The sequence below is a fragment of the Pristis pectinata genome, chromosome 9 (assembly GCF_009764475.1).
Source record: "Pristis pectinata isolate sPriPec2 chromosome 9, sPriPec2.1.pri, whole genome shotgun sequence".
NCBI classification, from domain to species: Eukaryota; Metazoa; Chordata; class Chondrichthyes; order Rhinopristiformes; family Pristidae; genus Pristis; species Pristis pectinata.
The window spans coordinates 23658709-23683122 of NC_067413.1; the positions used below are offsets into that span (position 1 = coordinate 23658709).

Sequence of the window (24414 nt, forward strand, 5' to 3'; positions counted from 1 at the left end):
CAAATCAGCTTTTTGGAAGTTATTCCAAAAAGTCCCAGTCCCGAGCTCTTTTTTTTTCTTTCCAGCTCCCCTTAGGAAACTGCAAACAAGTCTGCTTCCAGCACTCTATTGGACAGTGCATTACTTTCAGCACATTATTAAAACATTGTTGTCATCCAGTTCTTAAGTGTTTACAAAGTGTTACACTATCCCATCCACACATACTGAAAGGTACTGCTAGAAAAAGAACAGGGGACCTAATCTTTTTCCATTCAAAAATATATGCTAGTTAACTTCAGGAGTCACATCTAAAAGATTATACTTAAAGAAACTTGGGAATGATTCAGGCTGACTGATAGCGAGGTCTGTTCCATTGTTGGATTCACCATTGAGCCCAGTAATGGAGCACTGGCTCACTAAAGAGGGATTCTGAATACACTTCGCATCTGGTCTCAGTCTTACACTAGGGAAGGCTAGAGCAGGAATGATGCCCGCATTCGTTTAAATGGAGTATCAACTCTGCGGAAAAAGGCAAGTGCTTTACTTATTTTGTTTTAGTCTTTTTAGTTGCTGGTTAGTGTCTCAACGTGCTTCTTAATGTTTTAAAAACATTTTAAATCTATTTGAATAGTTTTTAATACCTTCCTCAAAAACATTTAAGGTGTTTCAAATGCTCCTGAGAGCCAGCGAGCTTCAAAGGTTGTCAGGACATTCTGGGGTAGGGTCTCAGAGGATTAGACATCTCTTAATTCCACTCTGCCTGTCCAGATCTCTGTCTGGTAGCTGTTCCTGGGAGGTCAACTCATCTAGGCTTCCGAGTCTGGAAGACAAAAGTGTGGAAAGGAGGAGGCCACGAGTGGCAAATCCAGGCCATGAGTCAGGTTCAGTACAGTTCAGTCCATAGTCTATCTTATGACTCGCATCAGAATCTGCTACAAAGTGTTTGGGTTCTGCTGGATCAAGGAAAATTAGTGATTATATCTGGAATCTTACAGGAGCGTACTGTCACACAGAATTGCACCTCATATGCACATAACAGCAGGGCACTAAATTGGCAGTTAAAAACAGAAAGTGCTAGAAACACTCAGCATCTGTGGAAAGGGAAAGAGATTTAACATTTCAAGTCAAAGACCCTTCATCGGGCCCAGGAAAGAAAAAAAACAAGTCAGTTTTCAGTTGTGAAGAAGACGAGGGATGACTAGAGCAAAGGAAATATCTATCATAGGATTAGGCGAGGTTGAACAAGTTAATGAGAATTAGATGGTAATTAAGCTTCTTTACCTATGTGGTGTGTTGCTAATAACAGGTCTGCAGGGCTTGCCAAGCAGTTCAGGAAATATTAACGGTGAGAGAAAAATCGTGCCAATATCACAAATGGATGACTTACAACAGAAATGGTCAGTTCTGATACAAACAGAGAAAGCAAGTTAAGTTGGAGAATTTAATATTAAGTCCAGAAGGTGCCCTGATGGAGTATGAAGTGTTTTTCCTCAAGTTTGCATTGGGCCTCCTTGTAACAGTTACATTATTTTTTTCTCAAAATTTTTCTCAAATTTTATTTACAGCGTGGTAACAGGACCTTCCGGCCCAATGAGTCCGCACCGCCCATTTTAAACCCAAATTAACCTACCCGTACATCTTTGCAATGTTACATTATTTTACAGGAATGTGGATGCAATCAGCAAAATGATCACTACTGCCTTGAGGAGCTTGTGAGCACGTATCACCAGGCTCAAGGACAGCTTCTATCTCACGGCTATCAGACTCTTGAACAGACCTCTTGTACACCAAAAGATAAACTCTAGATCTCCAAATCTACCTTGTCGTAGCCTTTGCACTGTGTTTGCCCAGCTGCACAGCACTTTCTCTGTAACTGTAACACTATATTCTACATTTTGTTTTTCCTTTTTACTACCTCTATGTATTTATGTATGGAATGATCTGTCTGGATGGCATGCAAACAAAAGGTTCTCACTGTATCTCAGCACATGCAAAAATAATAATAAACTAAACCAAATAAACCAAACCAAACTTATATTATAAATAAAGTTCTGACAAACTTCAGAAGTGGACTTCATACACAGAGTGTCTCTATCACCACACTGTGCTTAGTGTATACAACTGAGGATAAATTTCTCCCCCACTATCTCTATGAGTCTGAGGTGATAAATAAGTAAAAACAGAATCTAAAAGGGTATTGAAATGGCAATAATGCACACAGGGGATTTATCCTGTAGGACAGCTACCACACAAGCTTTTCTTCTCCCCTCTCCCCCGGCCATTACTCCAATGTCAGATCAATCAGACTGGTCAATATTTGATGAACAAAGCCATCCCTTGATGCAAGATGCATTTTTACACTTTATGTTTCAGTTGACCTCCGTGAACTGCTGTCAGCTGTCCGTATGACCTTCTACATTCCATTGCATGATCTGGAGGCACAAGCATGGAAAGTGCAGCTGACCCATTGGCTACATTTGATCAAGCACCAGATTTGTGCAGATGGAATTTGATATACCTTCATTCATTTATATCTGCAAACTGATGGCAGGAGGCAGGTGTCTGAACTCTATCGTATGTGCACCCGTGATTCAGTTCAAGTTATTTGAAACTAAGAATGTATCCTCAACATTCAGGGCACCTGATGCTCTAGAGACCAAACTCTGTCCTTCGCAATCACAGTGCTGACCTTGACTGTTGTTCAAAAGTCACAGTCAACTGGCTGTTGAGTAAAAGGATTGGGTTAAAAAGTCCAATAGTTCAAAACAACAAGATTAAAGGCTACAGGAGCAAGGTACAGCATTCAGCAGAAGCAAAGGTTTAATATGTCTGATCCTTGACCTGGCAGCAAAAGAAATATTTCTTGAGGTGGGGTTCTTTTGCTGCTAGTGGCATTGGTGAAGCTTTAAATAAAATATAGCAGTGGCAAAGCTATAACCTAAACATGGCACTGTAGAGAAATGAATGGCTGAGAAGAGGCAATATCATTGCATGATTCACTCTTGGGAACAGAGGAATAGAAGCTGGCTGTTCATTCTCCCAAGCATGTTCCACTACTGTAAGTGAAAAATTTCACTTAGCTCCATTTAAAAAAAAATCACCTATTGGGATGTGGATGTCACTGGCATGGCCCATCCCTAATTTTCCTTAACAAGGTTATAGTGATCCACTTGGAACCACTGCAGCCCTTCTGAAGGCAATCTCACTGCTGTTAAGCAGTGAATTCTTGGATTTACACCCAGCAATGATGAAGGATTACCAATATTTTCCACATCAGGGTGGCGTCTAATTTGGAAGGGAAACTGTAAGTGGTGGTGTTCCCACAAGCCTGCTGACCTTTTATTATTTAAAAAATAAACTTTATTCGTAAAAAAGGTATACAACTACAAAAAAAACAGCGCATGGCCCTTTTCACATTTGTAGCATTGTTCAGTCTATACATCCATAGTGTTATGGGTTGTGTTGCACATTTTGTGTACATAGCACCATTGCCACTCGTGGCCTCCTAGGATGAAACAAACTTCAAGTGTTTGAGAGGCTTTCACAACAGACCTAGCCCTTCAGTGTCTGTATGCTAAAGGACCTTAGAGATCGGTCCTTCCACACAAAGCCTTTGCACTGGCTGCACCGAGCTTCAGTACTTCCTGCAGCCTGCAATGTACCAGTGGGCAGCAATCCCTTATGGACATCATGTTGAGCTGGAAGTCCAACAAGTTTTGGCCAGACCAAAGAGTGTCTTTCACTGAGTTGATGATCTTCCAGCAGCACTTGATGTCTTTCTTAGTGTGCGTGTGAATAAAAATTAAGTTAAGGCTGATTAGGACTGTAAGCAATTGTAAAGTGAACAGTTAGAGACACTGGAGCTTAGGTTTGAATGTTATTCAGGACACAATTTGGCTCTGGTTTTGAGGCTTAGCCTGCAGCAAGGCAAACTTCCCAGGCCTGCAGGAAGATGAGAAAAGGGGGAGGTGGGGAGAATGGAGAGGGAGATAAACAAAAGAATGAGACAGATTAAAATATTGAGAGAAAAGAGACACAAGAAGGAAACAGAATCCAAAGGCTGAATAGCTGGGTTAGGAGAATGGGAGATCATGCAGGTTTGAAGATGGGTGATATGTTAGGGCAATAATGGAGATACCCAAGTTGGAGATGTATGACCTGGAGGTTTTTTCAGTCTAATTTCCTGATGAACAATTAAGATAACCGCATAACTTGATTTTATTATTTGATTTATCTGCAATCAATGGCTTAAAATACTATTCAATAAAAAAACCATGGTATTTTGAACAGGGTACAGATTTTACATCCCTACAGACATTATCACGGGAACTAAAGCTTATGGTTCTATGTGTAACTAAATGGCGCTACAAAGCGACCTGCTCCCAATCTACTTTTGCACGAAGTATTGGGAGGAATTCCTTTAGTAGTTAGCTATGAAGAACTGTAAATTCGAAACAGAGGGAAATGCAGTCATTTTAGTTCAACAAAACAAGTGGGTCATTAAAATTTTAAATATCTCAAAGTTGGCATTAACCCATCTCCAACATGCCTCCTCTCAGTTTGAACAAAGGCAGGATCTGGGTCAGCCAACCAATCGGCTCCCAGAAGGCAGAATGTTGAATTAAATATTGTAATCAGTGGTTGCATGCTTCATATTTAACCTATAACAATATAAATATTTGCATTCCTTTCAAAACATCACAAAGCAATTAACAGCAAATGAAATAATTTTGAAGTGCAGCCACTGTTATATGTTGGAACTTAAGAGCATAGGAAGTGAAAGTTGTAGGGCCTGTGGTCCTTGAAGTCTCTTATGCCATTTAATAACAACACTGCTAAGCTTTTACTCTATTGCCTCATCCTCGTATTCCTTGATTCTGTAGCTGCTCATGTATCTATTCATCCCAGCCTTGAATGTACACATCAACAGATCATCCACATCCCTTAGGATAGAGGATTCCCAAGATTCATAGTCTAAAGAATGAAGATATATCTCCTTTTCTCAGTTCTAAATGGGTGATTTCATTGACATGTACAAAATTCTTCTGGGATTTGACAGGGATCATGCAAAGTTGATGCTTCCCCTCGATGGAGTGTCCGGAACCAAGGGTCACAGTCTCAGAATAAGAAGTTGGTCATTCAGGACTGAAATTTCTTCACTCACTGGGTATTAAATCGTGAAATTCACTTCTCAAGGTGCTGTGAAGGCTTAATTGCACTGTAAATTCAAGATAGAGATCAACAGATTTTGAGATATTACAGGAATCAAGGGATATAGGGTTAGTTCAGGAAAGTGCTGAGGTGAAAGATCAACCATGACTATATTGAATGGCAGAGCAGGAAGAACGGGCTGAATAGCCCACTCCCACTTCTACTTCTTTTGTACTTATGACTTTTTCTTCTGAAACAGTCTTCAGCCAAGTGAAACACTCTGAATATCTATCCTGTTATGCTCTCCAAGAATTAGATATGTTTCTTTGAGGTCACCTCTCATCCTTTCAACAGACAATATAGGCTCTTCCAAATCACCCATTTGTATCCTTCAATCCCAGGAATCAACTTAGTGAATGAAAGTTTCACTCCCTCAAAGTCAAGTATATCTGTGGTTCGGTAATGACCCAATTTGTGCATGGAACGTGAGGGTTAGAGTGACATTTTTATGGATGTGAATTGTGTGTTCAGAAACTGTCTTGCTGCCTCACCAACAGCATCAGGAATATGACCACGGTGTATCTAGTACCTGTTCCCACCCTGCCAGCGTCAAACTTCATTGGCAGTGGGGTCTGAGGGGAAGAAAGTGTTTCCAACATTGAAAAAGTCTTATTGGAACTGGCTCAATCCCATGCATCGAGGTCCTGTATACTGGCAGGACCTTCCTCCTTTGACAACTATCATGGGGAGGTTAGGGGACACTGTGGTATAACAACCCCTACCCCTGCAGACCCATTTTTTGAAATACCCCAAGATTTCATTTTGAAAAGGTGTTCCCACTAAGCCCTATTTGTGGCCATACATCCTCATTCTTTGACACTAACCCCCCCCCCCCATATATAAAAACAATAACATACTGTTGATAGTTTACTGTAATTGCAGGCTTAACCTAAACTGGCCAGATTTCCCTGTCACAGGAAGGCCAGTCTTTTAACAGAGGTGGAGCGGTGCTTCATGAGAAAGGCAAGTACCTTTAAAGAAATGCTCATTGGTCAAATAGAACAGGATTTCTTCCTAATGTTCTACAAACATATGTTTTTTTCAAAATATCCTAAAGACATGAGATGCATTTCCCGACCAAAACTCTTACCCACCCACCACCCCCAACTCATAAAACCAGCCAAAAGTAAATAATGGGACCATTGCATTTACAATGTACTGCATAAAAGTTAATTAACCAACTTTTTATACCGCCAAGGCAGCCATGTTTTAATGGATAAAGATCCACAGAATTTGTACTCTTGTCCAGCAGTCCTATTATTAACCTCCATATATTTATGTTCAGCTCCCCACTGGGAACATGGGACTGGTTGTTATCTTATGGTAGTCAGAATTCTAACTACAAATTTGTCATACAGTCATTACATTATCATTTAATATACCAATGTCCATACATAATATTAAAATAACTACAAACTTGCTGATTTTACCATCCTACTGGAGAATCGAACTTTCAAGAGAAGATCATATTCTACTTTCCTCCCGTGATTGGAGAATCACCCCATATTTTTACCTTTGATATTTACGAAACATTGCTTGCATCAAATGGGCAACCTGACACACCTTACTGCTTTGAGTGGCCTCACTATAAAGCTGCCCAGAATGGCAGTAGCTAAATGTGGATGAGGGGGAGGTTGGGAGGGGAGGGGATAGAGTTCATAGAGAATTACTGTCTGGAGTGACAGTGATCCATGTTATGTTTGTGAAGCCTCCAACATAGGCCAGACTCGGTAGGGACATATAATTTCCCTCATTACAGAACTAATTTGTTTTTCATAATAGCCCAACAGTTTCTTAATCACTGGCCCACTGATAGAGTTTTAATTCTCATAATTTTGTAAACCAAAGACAAATTCTCATACTATCACAGGTGTTACTTGAATTTAAATTATGATGAATTAAATCAGCAACATAACGATTATGTTTTCTCACTCAGTCAAAATGTAGTAAAAATGCACCGTTGACTCATGTTTGTAGAGGTATGCACTATTTGATCATAAAACCATGCTTATTTGTTTTATCTATATTTATGAAACATTTTCTCCATGGCATGCATTACCTTTCCACAAACATTAGTTCCTAAAACATTGCTGAGTCAACATTTAGAAAGGAAACTTCCTTTACAAATATTTATGATCTGATTCAAGTATGTAAACATTTCATAATGAGAAAAATATACATAAACATTTAATCAGCATGGTTTCTTAAATGAACCAATAAAAATGACTTTTCTTACTTTTTTTCTTGGTAACTGAAATTTCTTATGTCTAAAATAAAGCTACAATAAAATAAAAGTTTCAAACTTGATTAAATTTAAAATTGAATTATTTTGTACTTTTATTTAAAATCTTTTAACTTGAATAACCTTCTGCATGGATTTGATATTTTTGTGCTATCACTTTTTAAGTTAAATCCCACAGTATATTCATTGTTGATTTTTTTCTCTAAAAATATATCAATGTATTTAGACATATCAATACAGAACAAAATCATAGATTCACTCTCTCTCAGTACCACTAAAAGCATGCTATGCAGTAGTGGCTACAGATTTATACTCTGAAATTAGCACAGGAGACCACTTAGCCCATCATTGCTATCCTGACTCTAATTAGTCTCATTCACCTGCATAAATATGTATCCAATTACCTTTTGAAAGTTGATATTGAATTAGCCAGTACAAAATAGTTTTACTCTATTCCAATAATTTTGTCAAGGCAACATGGTAAATGCAAAAGCTTTGTTCAGTGAATCTTAGAACTTTTTTTGCAAGGAGCTCACATACATGTTCAAATTCTATTCAATGAAATAAAGGGTATTTAGCAGAAAGGGAGGAAAGCAAACAGAAGATGTTTCTATCATCTGAATATTTCTTTTTTAGAAAGCAGATTGAGTTTTTTTTGTGTTTTATCCTCCAGGTGTGTGTGAGGGGGAGAGGGGGAGAGGGGGAGAGTCAGGCAAGCAAGATGGGCAACTGGAGAGACAATTTTATATACCCCAAGGGTACAATCATTCATGGAGAGCAAAATCTACAGTATGGTGTTTGCAATACAACATCATGTTTCCCCACCCCCTTTCTCTTATGCACTAAAACTGTTTTAAAAGCACTCAACGTAGATTTAATTTGAACAGCTTTTGAAATTTATGTTGCAGCTTTTCTGCAAATAGTTTTGCTGATTTAACTACTGCCCTCCCATCTGCATGTACTCAGTACCATGTTTATATTATAGCCATAGACTAACAATAACTTATGGTTAAGCAATGGGTCGGTTGCCTTTACAGGTTTTGAATGATCATATTCAGGGAAATTCTGTTACTGACTTTATTAATTCAGGATTACATAATCTGACATTGAAGTTAACAATGAAGTAGATACACAAATAACAAAACTTATTCTTGTAACATTACATCCAAGGTATTAAATTGAGAAGCAACACACTTAAATCAATCAATATTTAATGATTGATTCTGCTACATAACCTGTTCAGTATCAGCTTTCTGTAATCAGCATTGGCTCAGAAGTAGAACTTGCTTCCAAGTAAAAAAACAATTGTTGGCTTAAATTACATTTTAGATACTTGAACATCCTTGTTTCCAAATTCTTTCATTGTTTTATATTCCTTCGTAGTTCCTTCCTGTCCTCCTAATCATCTAGATTTTACTTACTCCACCATTTGTGTTTATGCTGTTGACTGTCAAAGCACTTAGCTCTGGAATTTGCCCCTTAAACCTCTCCAACTTTAACACACTTTAAAACCTGCCTCTTAAGCCAAGCTTTTTGTCATCTGCACTAGGGTGGCTGAGTGCCAAACTTAGTTTGATATCAATCCTTTGGGACCATTCTCTGGTCTAATGCAAATCAATGAGCCTTTCTAAATGGTAGAGGTCTTCAAGGTTGCACTTCTATAGATGGTTAGAGATCTAACACCAAAGTCCAAGGTGAAATACGAAACCCTTCAGAACAGCAGGAGTAGAAAGGCCCATTATCTCTTAGAATTGCTCTTCATAGCTGCCTTGGGAAAGCAACGAACATAATCAAGGACCCCTTCCACCCCTGTCATTCTCTCTTTTCCCCACTTCCATCGGGCAGAAGATACAAAAACTTGGTAACATGTCCCACTAGGCTTGAGGACAGTTTTATCCCGCTGATAATAAGACTCTTGAATATAACAAAGATGAACTTTTGATCTCACAATCTATCTCGTCATGGTCCTTGCACTTTATTTGCCTACCTGCACTGTACTTTCTCTGTAACTGTAACACTATATTCTGCAATCTGTTTTTTTTTCCTTTTGTACTACCTCAATATACTTATGTATGTAATGATCTGTCTGGATGGCATGCAAACAAATGCTTTTCACTGTATCTCGGTACATGTGACAATAATAAACCAATTACCAATCATCCGTTGCTACTGGTTCACTAACCTCCAATGATCCCAATTCAGTTAAGTGACAAATCTAATATTCTCATGCATGCATTCAAATCCCTCCATGGTCTAACTCCACTTCATGTCCAAATCTCCTCTGGTATAATCATTCTAACAGTTGTTCATTCTGCATTTCTGGGCACTTGCCTAGCCCTAGTTTTACTGTTCTACTAGAAACAAATGTGTCTTCAGCTTTCTGCACCTCAGTGTGTAGAATTCCTACTACTTTTCCCCCACCTCACTCTTATCCTTTAAAATACACCTTACTTTCTGCCTCTTTGACCAGACACCTCTTCCCATATCTCTTATTATCTCTTACATAAATAAAAACTGTCATTCTTATGAAGGTTAGTGACACAAATGGTTCCTCATCGACCCATAAGCAGTAGCTACTGCTATTCAGTAGACAGCACTTTCACCTATACATTTGAAACTTGTTGAAGTCCCATTCCAAATAGTTGTGCATGAAGGTCTGGGCTGTCAGTCAAGGTTTGTGCTGCATAGGATGCAGACACCAACTCTTAGAGCACATACTTAGGTAGGTTGGAGCTACTATATGGGCATAGTAGTTGGCACTGGCATTAATAATTGATAAAGGTGAAAGTGGGATTACTAACTGGAGTATGTGAGACTACTAAATAGAGGATGCAGGGTTAATAATTGAAGTGGGTTGCGAATTAGAGTGCAGGGAAGGGGACTTGTTCATTAGAGTAGGTGGGAGTGCCAATTCTTATTTAAGTAGATGGTCTAAATAACTAATAGTTTTTTGTGGAAGTGAGGCTGGTAATTTGTGAATAGAGATTCTAGTTAAAAAATAAAGCTTCATTTTGATTCATGAGTGTCTTTGCTTGTAAAATTTAGTCACATCCTTTCTCCCTTGTCATAACCTTTGTGTACTGTTTCTACATAAAGAACTAGGAACTTGAGGAAGGACATGATTGAAAGTAAATATAACTACACCCAAATCTGCAAGCCTGCTAAAGTAAAGGACTGACATTAAGGTTAAGTTTGTCGTTCTAAGTGAAGAGTGATATATCGGTTACTTATAATCGAATATAATTCTAAATATTTTTGAGAAGAAGGCTAATATAATTTGATAGAAAACCACCCAAAAAGAGGCTTGAATAGAGAATGGAGGAGGATAGCATAGGAACTAAGAACAAGCAGAAGAAGAGGAAAGCGGAGTGGATAGAGGTGAACTGAAGGGTGAGGACAATAAAGTGAAATACCATTGATGAGAGTGAAATGAGGAGAACAGAGAATGGATTTTTAATGCTAGGGAGGGAATTTTGTATTTTATTTAAGTGGGCTCACATTTCCAAATTAAGGTGTTCCTGGAGTTGCTAATTAGGGTGGATTTGGTTTTGCTTTGGGACAGTTTTTTTTTACTAATTAGAATGAATAGAACTGAAGTTTCTAATTGCAATGGGTGATACTGAGGTATTTGTTGGAATAGTTGTTGGTTCAGTTATTAATTACAAGATGTGAGATGGTGATGCTTTTGCTAATACTTTAGTCAGCAAATGTAATTTCTGAATTACAGTAATGGGCTATTTCTACAAATGTAAGATTACATATTAGTAATAGAACTGGCAGAAATCTTTCACATACCTAGAGCTTAAAAATAGCTGCAATAATGAGAAAGTAGACTGCTATACAAGTTTAAAATGGATGCTCTTAATTGGTAATGCATTAAAGGCCAAAACATTTGCTCATCTTGGAATTCATTAGCCACATAAAGAATCAGGTACATCTTTATGTTAATCTTATTTGATTTGAAAGGAAGTCACCAAGGTCATAAAAGAGGTTATGTAAATTCCCATACGCAGAGTTCTGAATTTAAAATGTGACAAACACAATTTGTATTTATAAACCACCTTTTTAATACAGTAAAAAGTCCCAACTTATTTCCCTATGTTGACATGGGTTAAAGAAAACATTAAGATAGTAACCAAATACTAAGTCAAGGGTATAGGTGTTTTAAAGGTGGGGAGACAACTTTGGAGATCATTGACAGCTGTGCCTTGACCCATCTAAGCCTGAATGAAGTAACAGAAGGAGGCTATGAACATGCGGCCAGAGTTGGAAGAAGAGTTGTTAGTGGTAGAGGTGAAGTCCATAGATGGATTTGAGGATTTTGTTTTTAAAATAAAAATCAGTGGACCAGAAGCCAATGAGGGTTGAACTGTCCAGGATACTGAATATTGAGTGAAATACAGGCAGCAAAGTTTTGACCTGTATTTGGGTAATTTATGAACTTCCAGTTGTTAAGCAAGGAGAAGAGTGCCTGACTCCCAATAAAAAGTACTGGAATGAAAAATCAAGCTGCATTCCTGATTTTATTCCTGATACCCAGTGTAATTTCTGAGATTATTAAATTGTAAAATTTCTGCTATTATCTATCATTTTGGACAATGCTGATATTCTCTGCATCTCACAAGCTAATACAACTTTCCAGATTCAACTGATGAACCAACTGATTAATTCTTTTGTTCTCATGTTTCCTGGGGACATCTGAACTGCCTTAAAATTACAGAGCAGTATGCTGTTAGCCACCCTGCACCACCCCACCAAAAGAATCAAGACTTAAAAAATTTGCTTTATTGTTTAAATCAGTATTTAAAACATTTTAATATTTACTTTATTAGCATTACCATACCCATTGTTTCTCCAAACTCACCATTCACAACTCTGCTGGATTTATTGTTCTGCAACCACATTCCATTTGTGTAGCACTCACGTTTTACAATATAGAGCATACATTGATAATGTGCATTGTAAGCCCGGAGTTGGAGTACCTTTATTTCTTAATTCAGCGTGTTTCTCTCATATTCTTTTCAAGCTCCATTCTTACTATCATATAGAACAAGCCTTATCTCATCACCTAACATAATTTGAAAACAATATCATACTTTACATGAATGTTTTAGCTTTGCCTTTTGCATGCACGTCTTTCACTTCCTTCCAACAGCCAGACCAAAAGTTCTTGAATTCCCTTTCCAAACTACTTCACCTTTCTGATCATTCACTTCCTTTAAGGTGCTTACTTAAAACTTAACTTTATTAATTTTTTTTGAAAACTGGTGGACATTTTACTATGTTCAAAGTACCTTAGGCATCTACTTTGCTGATGACCTGTTGTACCACGTAAATGTAGCAGGTCTTGCTGTGGGTCCTTCTCATTCGTTAGTTTAACTGGTCCATCTGTGACTTGCACAGTTCAACTCATGTTTTAATGTAACAGGTCTGTCTGCAGTGCCTGTGACTCACATTTTCCTGCTGTCTTGCTTTAATGTAACAGTGCTGTCTGACATGCTTTGCCCTGTTGTTTTGCTTTATTGCAAAATATCCTTATGTGATATGTGCTGTGTCCTGCTGTTATGTTTTAATCATACTTCAAGGGCACAGTTTTTTTTGAACTCTTCTGGTGTAACCTCTTTCCTACTTAGCAACACCAGATCACAACTTAAATTTGGAAATATTTCGAAAAAATAAAATGATTTTGGGTATAAGAGAAAGTTTGGAAATATAGCCACAGACTCAAAGGCGGAGAGACAGGCCAAGAGGAGCACCTGATTTTAAGAGACAGTTGTGCCCGTAATTGATAAGACTACCCCTCTCCCTTTATTTTTCTGTTTTCTTTTTAAAAAAAGATTTATTAATGTATTTACAATATTTCCATCATTCTCTACTCAGTAATTACAAAATATATATCAAATTAAAACATTGTTCTCCATTACCCCTCTCCCTTTGTGTGGAAATACTGGCATTGACTTGATTATTGTGCTTGCACCTATGCTTTGAACATTCCGCAGATTAAAAGCACAGTCCAATATATGAACAGATATCTCCATCTGACACACAGGTGCAGCACCTGGGAAGGTTTCATCTTTAGAGGTGCTGTCTTTTTGATTTGGTCTCAGATGGCTAAAAAAATTCTGTGGAATTAATGTTAGAAGATCAGGGAACATTCACTGGCAGTTAATTAGCATCACTGAAAAAAAAATTCATTGGTTATTTATATTTTTCTATTTCTCCTAAAAGTTTTATAGCCAGGAATATTCAATGTAATTTTTCCCTCAACAGAAGTCAAGATTATGACATCAAAGCCTGCCATTATAATTAATGTTGCAAGTTCCAGAATTGTTATTCATAACAATTTGTATATCTGTATATAAAGACCAACTCTGACATACTCATTCTCCTCAGAAGCTATCCTCTTCCTAATATTAATTTTTCTTTTGTTCACAATCTTGTTATCTCTTCACACAGCCACCTGAGATTTTTAAAAATTATATTCAATGGCAGGATGTTTGTAAGGTCATTTTTATTACTATTAATTAATTGTTATTGTGAAGGTAGTTGTAAGCACCCTTCTTGAACCACTGCAATCCTTATGCCAAAGGTAATCCCATAGTGTGGTTGCATAGGGTTAAAAGAATATTTCCAAGTTAGATGATATCATAGAAATTGTAGAAAATTTATGATGTAGAATGAGACAATTATGTCTACGCAAGTTGAAAAAGAGCTACCAAGCTTTATGTCACCTTCCAATATCAGCTCCACAGTCCTGCAAGTTATGGCATTCTAAATGCATATCCAAGCATTTTTTTTAAATTGTGGTTATTGTTTCTGCTGCTACCACCCTTTGGGGCAGTCCATTCCACACTCTTATCACCCTCTAGTTTGAGAGGTCTTTCATCTCCCCTCTAATCCTTCAATTGATTATGTTAATTTAATGCTCCCTGGTTTTTGACCCCTCTGCTAAAGGAAATAGGTCTTTCCTATGTACGCTAAGACCCTCAATTTTATATTCCTCAGTTAAATCTTTCCACAGTCTATTCAGTTCCAAAGAAAACAACCTCAGCCTATCCAATCTTTCTACATTGTTAAATTTTCCAGTCTTGACAATATCCTCGTAAATCTTCTCTGCATGCTCTCGTGCAATTGCATCTATCTCGTAATACGTTGAATAGAACTGTAGGCAGTACTCAAGCTGCAGCTAAACTAGTGTTGCATACAGTTCTAGAATAACCTCCCTGCTCCTATACTCTGTGGCTCATTTAAAAAAGGAAAATATCCCAATTACCTTTTTAAATGAGCAAAAGTACACAACTCACAGGCAAATTGGATGTGATGATGCATACATAGGTCTGCTGTCCTTTTCCCTCCAGGATGTACAGGTAGCAGGTTTGAAGATTTACTATTTTCACAAATTTGCCTTTCATTACACATTTTTAACCTCCAGCATTGCTCCTAATTTGTTGTTAGCCCTTGTTTATTAATATAGCACTTACCAGAAGGATATTAATACTAGTTCAGTTTATTTAAGACCATCCATTGAGGCTTCACAGCATTGTAAAATGTACTTACGTCTACCATTTGGATCCACATCTTGTCATATCTAACCTGACGCATCCCAACTGGATGAGCACATAGCACCAGGAATAATTCTGAGATTAATGCCATTGAGTTTCTACTTCAGATCAGAGAAAGTGACAGTGACAGAAAGTGAAAAGATGTATCATAGAGATCTGTGGCACAGAAAGAAGATATCAGACCATGATATCCTTGCCACACAAAAACAAATATCTACTTGAACTGATCCAGTTTCCAAGATTCCAAGTTCTCAGTCTGTTGTCTAATTGGTTATGGAATATCAAATGCTTATCCAGGTAATTTTTACATGTTCTGATGAAAGGTCATCAATCTGAAATGTTAACTTTATTTGTATTCCGCAGTTACTGCCTGAACTGCTGACTACTTCCAGCACTTTCTTTATTATTTCAGATTTCCTAGCATCTTCATTATTTTCCTGGATTTTTTATGTGTATGGCGGAATCCCCTCCACCCTTTCTAGCTGTGGGTTCCAGACCTCCAACACTCTGGGTGAAAAAAATGTTTCCTCAGCACCCCTCTAATCTTTCTGCCAATTAACTTAAGTCCAGGTTGATTGGACACTGACCTCTGTGCCGAGGGAATAGGTCCTCCAGTTTACTCTGTCCAGGCCATTCATAATTTTATGCACTTCATTTAACCTCCCTTCTTTGTTTCAAAGAAAACAAACTCAGCCAATCTCTCCTCATAAATGATATTCCGCATTCCTGGAAACATCTTTATGAGTCTCCTCTGCACCCTCTCTGTTGCAACCAATCCTTTCTGCTACAGGTAGAGCACTACATTATGCAGTGCTCTACCTGTAGTCTAGCAAGCGTTTCACACTGCATTAGTATGACTACCCTGCTCCTATACTCTATGCCTCAACTAATAAAGAAAAGTATTTTGTCTGCTTTCCTAAACACCTAATCTACCTGCACTGTTGCCTTCGGAGATCAGTGGGCATATACTTCATGATTACCCTGTTCCTTCACAGTTCTCAGTATCCCGTTACCTACTGTTAATTTCCTTGTCTTGTTTGCCCTCCACAATTGCATTAGCTCATACTAGTCCAAATGCATTTGACCTCATTACCAGACCAATACAGTGAGGATTATGATAACATATGAGAGATTCACAAGAATTATAAAGGAAGAGAAGGACTGAACGATTACAGACAGAGGAAAGCTACATGATGAACTACTTTCAGAGATTCAGGTGCAGCAAAACAGTGAAAACAAAAGGACAGATAAACTATAATATTAGTACTGGGAGAGTTGTGGTTAAAGATTGGAGATGGCCACTAAAACATTAAGAGAGAGGTGAAGAGATTTAATGTTTGGAGATAAAAGGAAAGAGGCACTAAATTACTTTACTAATATCACTAGTTCTTTACCCCAATTTTTGCTGAGGGGTTCACAGCTGGCCAATTTAAGAGTAGAATTTTCTAGCCCTGGATTCCATTTTATTGAGCAAGAACTGTCGCTAAACTGAGATGTTTGCAATAGTAGTATATTCATAATAATAAAAAGCAACTGCATAAATACATTTTTGGATGTGCTCTGGAACAACTTATGCATCCATTTCCAATCTACAATCAGGTCTGGCTACAGAGAATCCTTTTGCCTACTGCAGATAAAACATGAGCAGAGGCTACACCAGGTAAGCACTTATGGGGAGAAAAAGACTTGTACAGTATCATTCATATCTTTTCTGGGACATCCCAAAAAGCTTCACAGCTGACAAAGTATTTTTCAACTGCCGTCACTCCAACCTTTCCAAATGAGGGTCTTGTGTGCCTATTAAGTAGGTGACCTATACACATGAGTTTGCACATGAGAATAGAACTAGGAATTGTGCAGTATACTGCAACAGGGAGTATAAATGCAAGATAAGAAGAAACAACTTAAATCATGGAGTGGTTAGAATGCAGAACTAGGTAGAACAAGGGTAGCTGCCATCATTGGAGGCTCCTTTGGCTTCAAGTGGTCATGGATTTGTGCCTTGGATAATGCTCTCAATCTGCTGAAGGACTGCCTCAGCTATACAGCAGAGGGATCACATGGAATGGTTAATGAAACTGGCATTAAAGGGAAGCTGAATAAAGGCTGAAGGTAGAAAGGAACATACAGATACAGACTGATGGAGTGAGGTGAAGAGAAATGGTAAATACTTGAATAGTGCATTATGCCCTGTGTGGACCTTCTGGGAGGTGAGTACCATGAAATACCATGTCAGGTCTGAATCTTTCAGTTGTGCTGAGTGGATCTCACTGTTCAAATACATTACTGGCATTAATTAGCTGGGTTCAGAAGAACACCCTGGTAGGTAACAAGAAGGAAACCATTACTCGTGAAACCAACCAGAGTTGGCTCCTTCAGAAGAGGAAAGAAACTTGAATCGTTCCTAACGACAAACACAAAAAAGTCTACATCCAATTAGGATCTATTATGTTAAAGTTACAATCTTCCCAAATAAAAAAAAATATTTATTCTCCATGTTCTAACAAAATACATCATTTAGAGAGATCAGATGACTGCTTTTACAAAATGAACAACTAGAGGGCATGGTATAGGGTAAAAGCAATTAGTGGCTTAAATTCATTTGCAATTTGAGGAACTGAATCAGAATAAATGTTAGTATTTGGATTTCACACTAGAGATAGCTACTTTTTGCAAAGGTGGCAAAATGGTATATAGTATTTGTTTACCATGCACACACATATTTGGGTGAAGTCTATCCTCTTTCACCCTACCACCACCACGTTCAGTCAGCTTTCCAGCCTTATTAACTATGACATCCTTTCGCCCCTCTTCCCAACAAAAAAAAAGAAATTGTGTGATATGAAGTTTGGATATGTCCCATTCTGGGCCATTCTCAGCTAAGGCGTCCCGTTCCTCCGACTTTGATACCTCCATCTCAACTCTTAGATGCTTGACACCTGCAGACTATCTGTTACTCAACACCTCATTAAGAAACAAAATCCAAACGTTTTTACTTACTTTCCCCTTCGGTCTTTTCGCACGTCCTGCACCAGGTGATCTGCCTAGTTTCCAGTTTAACCTGAAAAGTTTTTCGCTCCGGTCGTTGGGATTTTTTCTGATAATATAAAGTCATGACAGTTCCCATCTCCAAGTTCCGGGTGATCCTGCTAACTTCTGCTTCCATCCTCCAATCTTCCAGCAAAAATCCATTTGGAAAACCGACGATGGGCACTGACATCTTCACAGCATCATCCAAGGGATTATTATTGAAATCTGGGAAAAGTGAATAAACCCGATCTGTTTGAACGAAAACAAAACAGGAGCAGGTTTACAATCAGGATCTCGAACTCTCCTTTTACTTGCCTTTAATTGCCGCGGTAAACTGGGCTCCTGTTGACCAGGGTGAGGAAACAGATAGTGGGGTCCACCCCACCCCCACTCCTACTATATATTCATATAATCAAACGTGGACAAAAAAGAAATCCAATGAAATTGTTCCAGTGCTGCGGTGTTGGACCCTTGCCTGGATGTCTGGACGTTTTTCTCTTTTCTGTCAAATCCTTGGTTGTAGAGGCAGACGCACTGAAGATGGCTGAGTACTGCTGGAAATATATAGATGCACACACACATACAGATAACTCCCTTTTTTGCCAGTTTTAGTCCACGTGAAATCGACACAGTCGACAGGCAGAGCCGAACCCAGAGGAAACAGCCTAAACACACATAGCCGGAAAGGGATCAGAGACAGGAATCTGAAATATTACAGGATCGGGGAGGAAGCAGGAGTGGGGTGGAGGGAGGAAAAAAAAGTTGGAAAGAATGAAAAACAGCGACATCTAGAGAAAAAGGATGAATACAAATAAAATAAGGAGGACTGAAAAGCTATTAAAGAGAGAGAGAGAAATATGAAGCCAAAACGAATGCTAAGTAGGACAACTAATGGGAAAATGGCGAGAGTCACAATGCAGGAGGCAGAGAGTAGGGAGGAATCATTACATAACAGTTGCATTTATATCGCACCTTATTGCAAGCCTTATTGAGTGCAGTGACTCGTTATGGGGGGTTGAAAATAATTTGAATTTGGACAAATGCAGTGGGAAGTGAGCCAATTTTTCAAACACGACCGGGGAGACACAGGAATTGCGAGAAAAGGGGATGATAAAATAACAGGCAAAAAAGATAGCAAATAGGAAAACGTTTTAAAAACAAATTTACAAACATTTAGAAGGCTCTGCAGAGGGTTTACCGGTCACTGCTGGCAATTAGCACGAGAGGGCCTGTGAGTTACCATCCTATCTTCGGAGGCTTCATCATTGCCTTGCAATAATTCTCAGAGCTACAAACACTATAGAAAGCAAAAACAAACCTGCAAATGCTGAATATCTGAAATAAAACCAGAAAATGCTGGATACATTCAGCATATCAGGCAGCATCTGTGGAGAGAGAAACAACCTTAATGTTTCAAGTTCATAGCTGATTTGTCTGAAGAAGTGCAAGTGAGAGATGAGTAAGGAAAAAAAATATCGGAACTCTGAGGTGCAGAACACAGGAGATGCTGGAAATCTGAAATAAGAGAGTATGCTGCAAATACCCTGAAGGTCAGTAGCATCTGTGGAGACAGAAAAAAACGGAGTTAATGTTATAGGCGGATGACCTGCTTCAGCATTGACCAGTTCTGATGTAAACAGGAAAGAATGATGGGACTGTTCCCTCTGCAAATCCCTATCTTGCTCTTCCATCAACCATTCCCTTTCTCAGAGCTCTTTCTCTTGGAAACCTCTTCTATTCTGACCATCCAGGGAACCAAACAGTCCTTTCAGGTGAAGCAGCAATTTGTTTGCATTTCTTCCAATTTGGAACATACAAATCGGAGGCAGAAGTAGGTCACTCAGCCCCTCAAACCCACTCTGGCATTTACTATGATCATGGCTGATCTGTGACTTTAACTTTCATATTCTAATTTACTTGCAGTAAAATTTCAGTAACATTTCACCTCTTGCTTATCTATCTCAGCTTAAAAATCTTCAAACATTCTGCCTCCACCATTCTTTAAGGAAGAGAGTTCCAAGAACTCGTGGCTCTCTGAGAGGAAAACTTTTGCTCATCTCTGTTGTAAGTTGGCAACTCTTTATTTTCAAACAATGATCCCTCATTCTAGATTCTCTCACAAGAGAAAACATTCTCCCAACTCATCCTGACTGATCAGGACCTTATGTTTCAATCAAATCACTCTCACTCTTCTGAAATCCAGCTGATACAAACCTTGCCTGTTCAATCTTTCTTCATAAGAGGATCGACCCATTTCCTAGTATTGTTCTAGTAAACGTTCTCTGAACTGCTTCCAGTGTATTAACCTTTTTGTAAAACAGGAGAACAATACTATACACAGTAGTCTGGTTTCACCAATGCCCTATGTAACTGAGGCACGTCCTCACTACTTTTGTAGTAAAATCCTCCAGTAATAAACAATGATATAATGTTAGTTCTCCTAATTGCTTGCTGTCACTGTATACTCACCTTCTGCAAAGCATGCACCAGGAAAGATTAGCATCCTAGAGCTGTCTGAGAGCTGACATTTGGCCTCTGCGAGACAGAGGTCAGTTTGCCTGACCCCAGCTGAAACACTTGCTGGCAGGTTTGAAGGCATTATCAAGGTTGGTTCTCAGTGAATGGACTGCTTCAAGTTCAGAAAGGGGTAGATTAGAGTGAGTGAGGGCAGTGGAAATATCAAGATGGCCAATGCTACGTTGACAGCAATGAATAGAACATAGAACAGTACAGTATAGGAACCATTCAACCCAACATGTCTGTGCCAGCTATGATGCCAATTTAAACTAATTCCATCTGCCTGCACATGGTCTGTATCCTCCTCTATTCCCTGCCTGTTCACGTCTGTCGAAATGCCTCTTAAACATCTCCACTGTATATGCTTCTACCACCTCCCCTGGCAGTGCATTGCAGGCACCTACCAGTCTGTGTAAAAAAAAAAATTGCCTTGCAAATCTCCTTTAAACTTTCCTCCTCTCACCTTAAACCTATGGCCTTGAGTATGTGACATTTCCACCTTGGGAAAATGACTCTGACTACCTACCCTATCTATGCCTCTCATAATTTTATATACTTCTACCAGGTCACCCCTGAGCCACCAATGCTCCAGAGAAAACAATCCAAGTTTGTTTAACCTGTCCTTATAGCCAATACATGTAATACAGACAATATCATGGTGAATCTCTTCTGCACCATCTCCAAAGCCAGATTTGCAAACAATACTCCAAATGTGGCCTAAGTAAATTTTATACAGCTGTTACATGACTTCCCAACTTTTATACTCAATGCCTCAACTCAAGAAGGCAAGCATGCAGTATGCTTTCTTTATCACCCTATCCACTTGCGCTGCCACTTTCAGGAAACTATAATCTTGAATCCCAAGGACCCTTTGTACATAAACATTCCTTATACTGTATATATCATACCCCTATTTGTCTTCCTCATATGCATGGCCTTGCACACATCTGGATTAAACTCCATCTGCCACTTCTCCACCCAAATTCCCAATTGATCTATATTCTGCTGTATGTAATCCTTTTACAACCTTCCTTGCTATCTGCAACTCCATCAATTTTCATGTCAGAGCTAAAGAGCATCAGAAAAAGAGGAAGGGGTCCAGATGGATTGGGAATTCTGGAGACAGGAAGAAGGGTCTGTAGTCTGAGTGTAGACTCCCAGCCAAAGAAATGGGCACAAAGTTGTAGGTGGCAGAAGAAGTGTAATATTGGGTTTCCTACACTGTTGCAACAAATCCCAATGTAAGCTCAAGGGACAGTATCTCATCTCCTGTGCAGGCACACAGCAGTTATTGGGATTTAATACTGAATTCACCAATTTCAGATAAACAGTCATTCCAGGTTATATCAAAACTGGCCAGTTCTGATGGAAGTCATCCACCTGTAACGTTAATATAGTTTCTCTCTCTCTGCAGAGACTTCTTGACCTGCTGAGTATTTCCAGCCTTCTTTTTGATACCAGGTTTCCAGCAGCTGCTGTGTTCTGCACCTCACAGTTCCAGCATTGTAATTTTCCTCTCTCTACTGCCCTCATTCATCACCCTCTATTTAAACCTCTCCTTCATGCAGATCAGCTATTATAAACAAGCATTCACCACCCTCTCTGAGGAGGCACAACAGGATCTCTTTCACCTGGATAGTCTGGGTCTGCACCCTATCATAGACATCCACTTTGTTCACTCTAGGCTTCCTCCTGTCTGCAACTTAAAACACATTTGTTTTCCCAGATTTTCTGTTCTGATGCAAAGTTATCAGCCTGCAATGTTAACTCATACTCCCTATTCACAGATGCTGCCTGACCTATCCCCAGCATTTTCTATTTTTATGAATAAGGGCATTGAGTATACAAGTTGGGATGTTATGCTGCAGTCATACAAGATGTTGGTGTGGTCACATTTGGGGTATTGTCTTCAGTTTTGGTCCCCCTACCATAGGAAAGAGGTCATTAAGCTGAAAAAATTGCAGAAAGGATTTATGAAAATGTTGCCAGGACAAGGGAGTGGGTTATAGGGAGAGGTTGGGCATTTTAGGAGTGTATTCCTTGGAGCATAGGAGACTAAAGGGTGACCTTAGATGTATAAAATCATGAGGTGCATAGACAGGGTAAATGCACAGTGTTTTTCCCAGCATTGGGAAAATCAAGAACTAGGGGGCATAGGTTTAAGGTGAGAGGGGTTAGATTTAATAGGAACCTGAGGGGCAACTTTTTCTACACAGACAGTGGTATGTGTATGGAACGAGCTGCTAGAGGAGAGAAGAAAAGGACTGTAGATGCTGGAATCTAGGTGAAAAACACAATGATGCTGGAGGAACTCAGCAGACCAGGCAGGATCTGTGGAGAAACGCAGGCAGTCAATGTTTTGGGTCAGGACCCTTCTTCAGGACTGGGGAAAAGGGGAAGCCCAATATATAGGAAGGAAAAGCAGAGCAGTGATAGGTGGACAAAAGAGGGGAGGTGGGGTGGTCACAGGGTGGTGATAGGTAGATGCAAGTAAGAGATAGTAATAGGGAGGTGCGGGGGAGGAGGGGAGAACAGATTCACTGTGGGATGGGTAAAAGGTAAGAAGAGAGAAAAAGAAGAGGAAAAAAAGAGGCTAGGAAAGGGAAGAAAAGAAGCATGGTGGGGGGGGGGGATTACCTAAAATGGGAGATTCAATATTCATGCCGTTAAGGCTGCAAGGTTCCAAGACGGAAAGTGAGGTGCTGTTCCTCCAGTTTGCGCTTGGAATTCTCCTGGCAGTGGACTGTCATATCAGTGATAGTGTGGGAGGGGGAGTTGAAGTGACTGGCAATGGGAAGATGCAGATCATGGTTTATGGACAGAGCGCAGGTGTTCTGTGAAACAGTCATCAATGTAGAGGAGGCCACAGAGGATGCCAGAGGAAGTGGTTGAGACAGGTACAATAATGACATTTAAGACATTTGGACAGGTACACAGCGAGGAAAGGTTTAGAGGGATAAAGATCAAATGTGGGCAAATGGGACTAGCTTAGATGGGCATCTTGGTTGGCATGGACCAGCTGGGCTGAAGGCCCTGTTTCCATGCTGTTTGATTCTATGCAAATACTGTATATTGTTTTGTTCTCCACTAATCTTTATGAAATGAAGGCCATTTGCGTTGGCTTCCAATGTACAGTATTGGAGTTATTGAGTCCAAGTGCAGGTGATACCGAAGTGACAGCCTTCTCACACTTAGCCTGTTTGCCTTCTCCTCTTTCCTTTCCAATCCTTTCCTCCCATCTGTATTCTTGAACCTGTATTAGAAAGGACACTTAATCTTAATGCTTCATAATACTATGCCTATAACAGCAGTCAAAAACTAGGTGGTCTGTGGTGGATCACCTCCTGACTCCAAAAGCTTTTTCATCATTCACAGGGTGTAGGTCAGGAACATGACGAAATTCTCTCCACTTGCTTAGATTGAGCTTCTAGGATATTATTGCTGCTGCTCCATGTGAATCCACTGCCCACCATAATCATTCACTCCTTCAACTGTAAGCACACCAATGTGGCTGTGTGCCATTTACAAAATATACTTGGGCATTTCCTCAGGATTCCTTTAATGGTATCTTTGAAATCTGCAAAGGCACCTGGGAACACTGCCATCTACAAGTTCTCTCCTTCATGACTTGGAAACACATCACCATTCCTTCATTGTCTAAATATTCCAATTCATTAAACAAAAGTACCATGCAGATACCTTGCCACAGTTCAAGAAGGTGGCTCACCACCATGACTCAATGGGAATTTGAGAAGGGCAGTAAACATTGGCCTTGGAAGTGGCACCCACATCCCATTAACAAATAATAAGATACAAATTGCCGATTGGCTTTCCTGCTCCATTTTAGTCCTATTTATTTTTGAGGATTCCTTC

The 24414-nt window shown here is 39.2% G+C and overlaps 1 protein-coding gene across 1 annotated transcript in view; it reads right to left on the minus strand.

Moving 5' to 3' along the window:
* Positions 1–18766, minus strand: part of LOC127574583 (1-phosphatidylinositol 4,5-bisphosphate phosphodiesterase gamma-1-like) — a 190845-nt gene extending 172079 nt beyond the window's left edge. The window contains exon 1 of the mRNA XM_052023701.1: positions 17995–18766. Within this exon, the coding sequence (XP_051879661.1) occupies positions 17995–18214 (220 nt within the window). The 5' untranslated portion in view covers positions 18215–18766. The remainder of the gene's footprint in view (positions 1–17994) is intronic.
* Positions 18767–24414: the final 5648 nt, after the last annotated feature.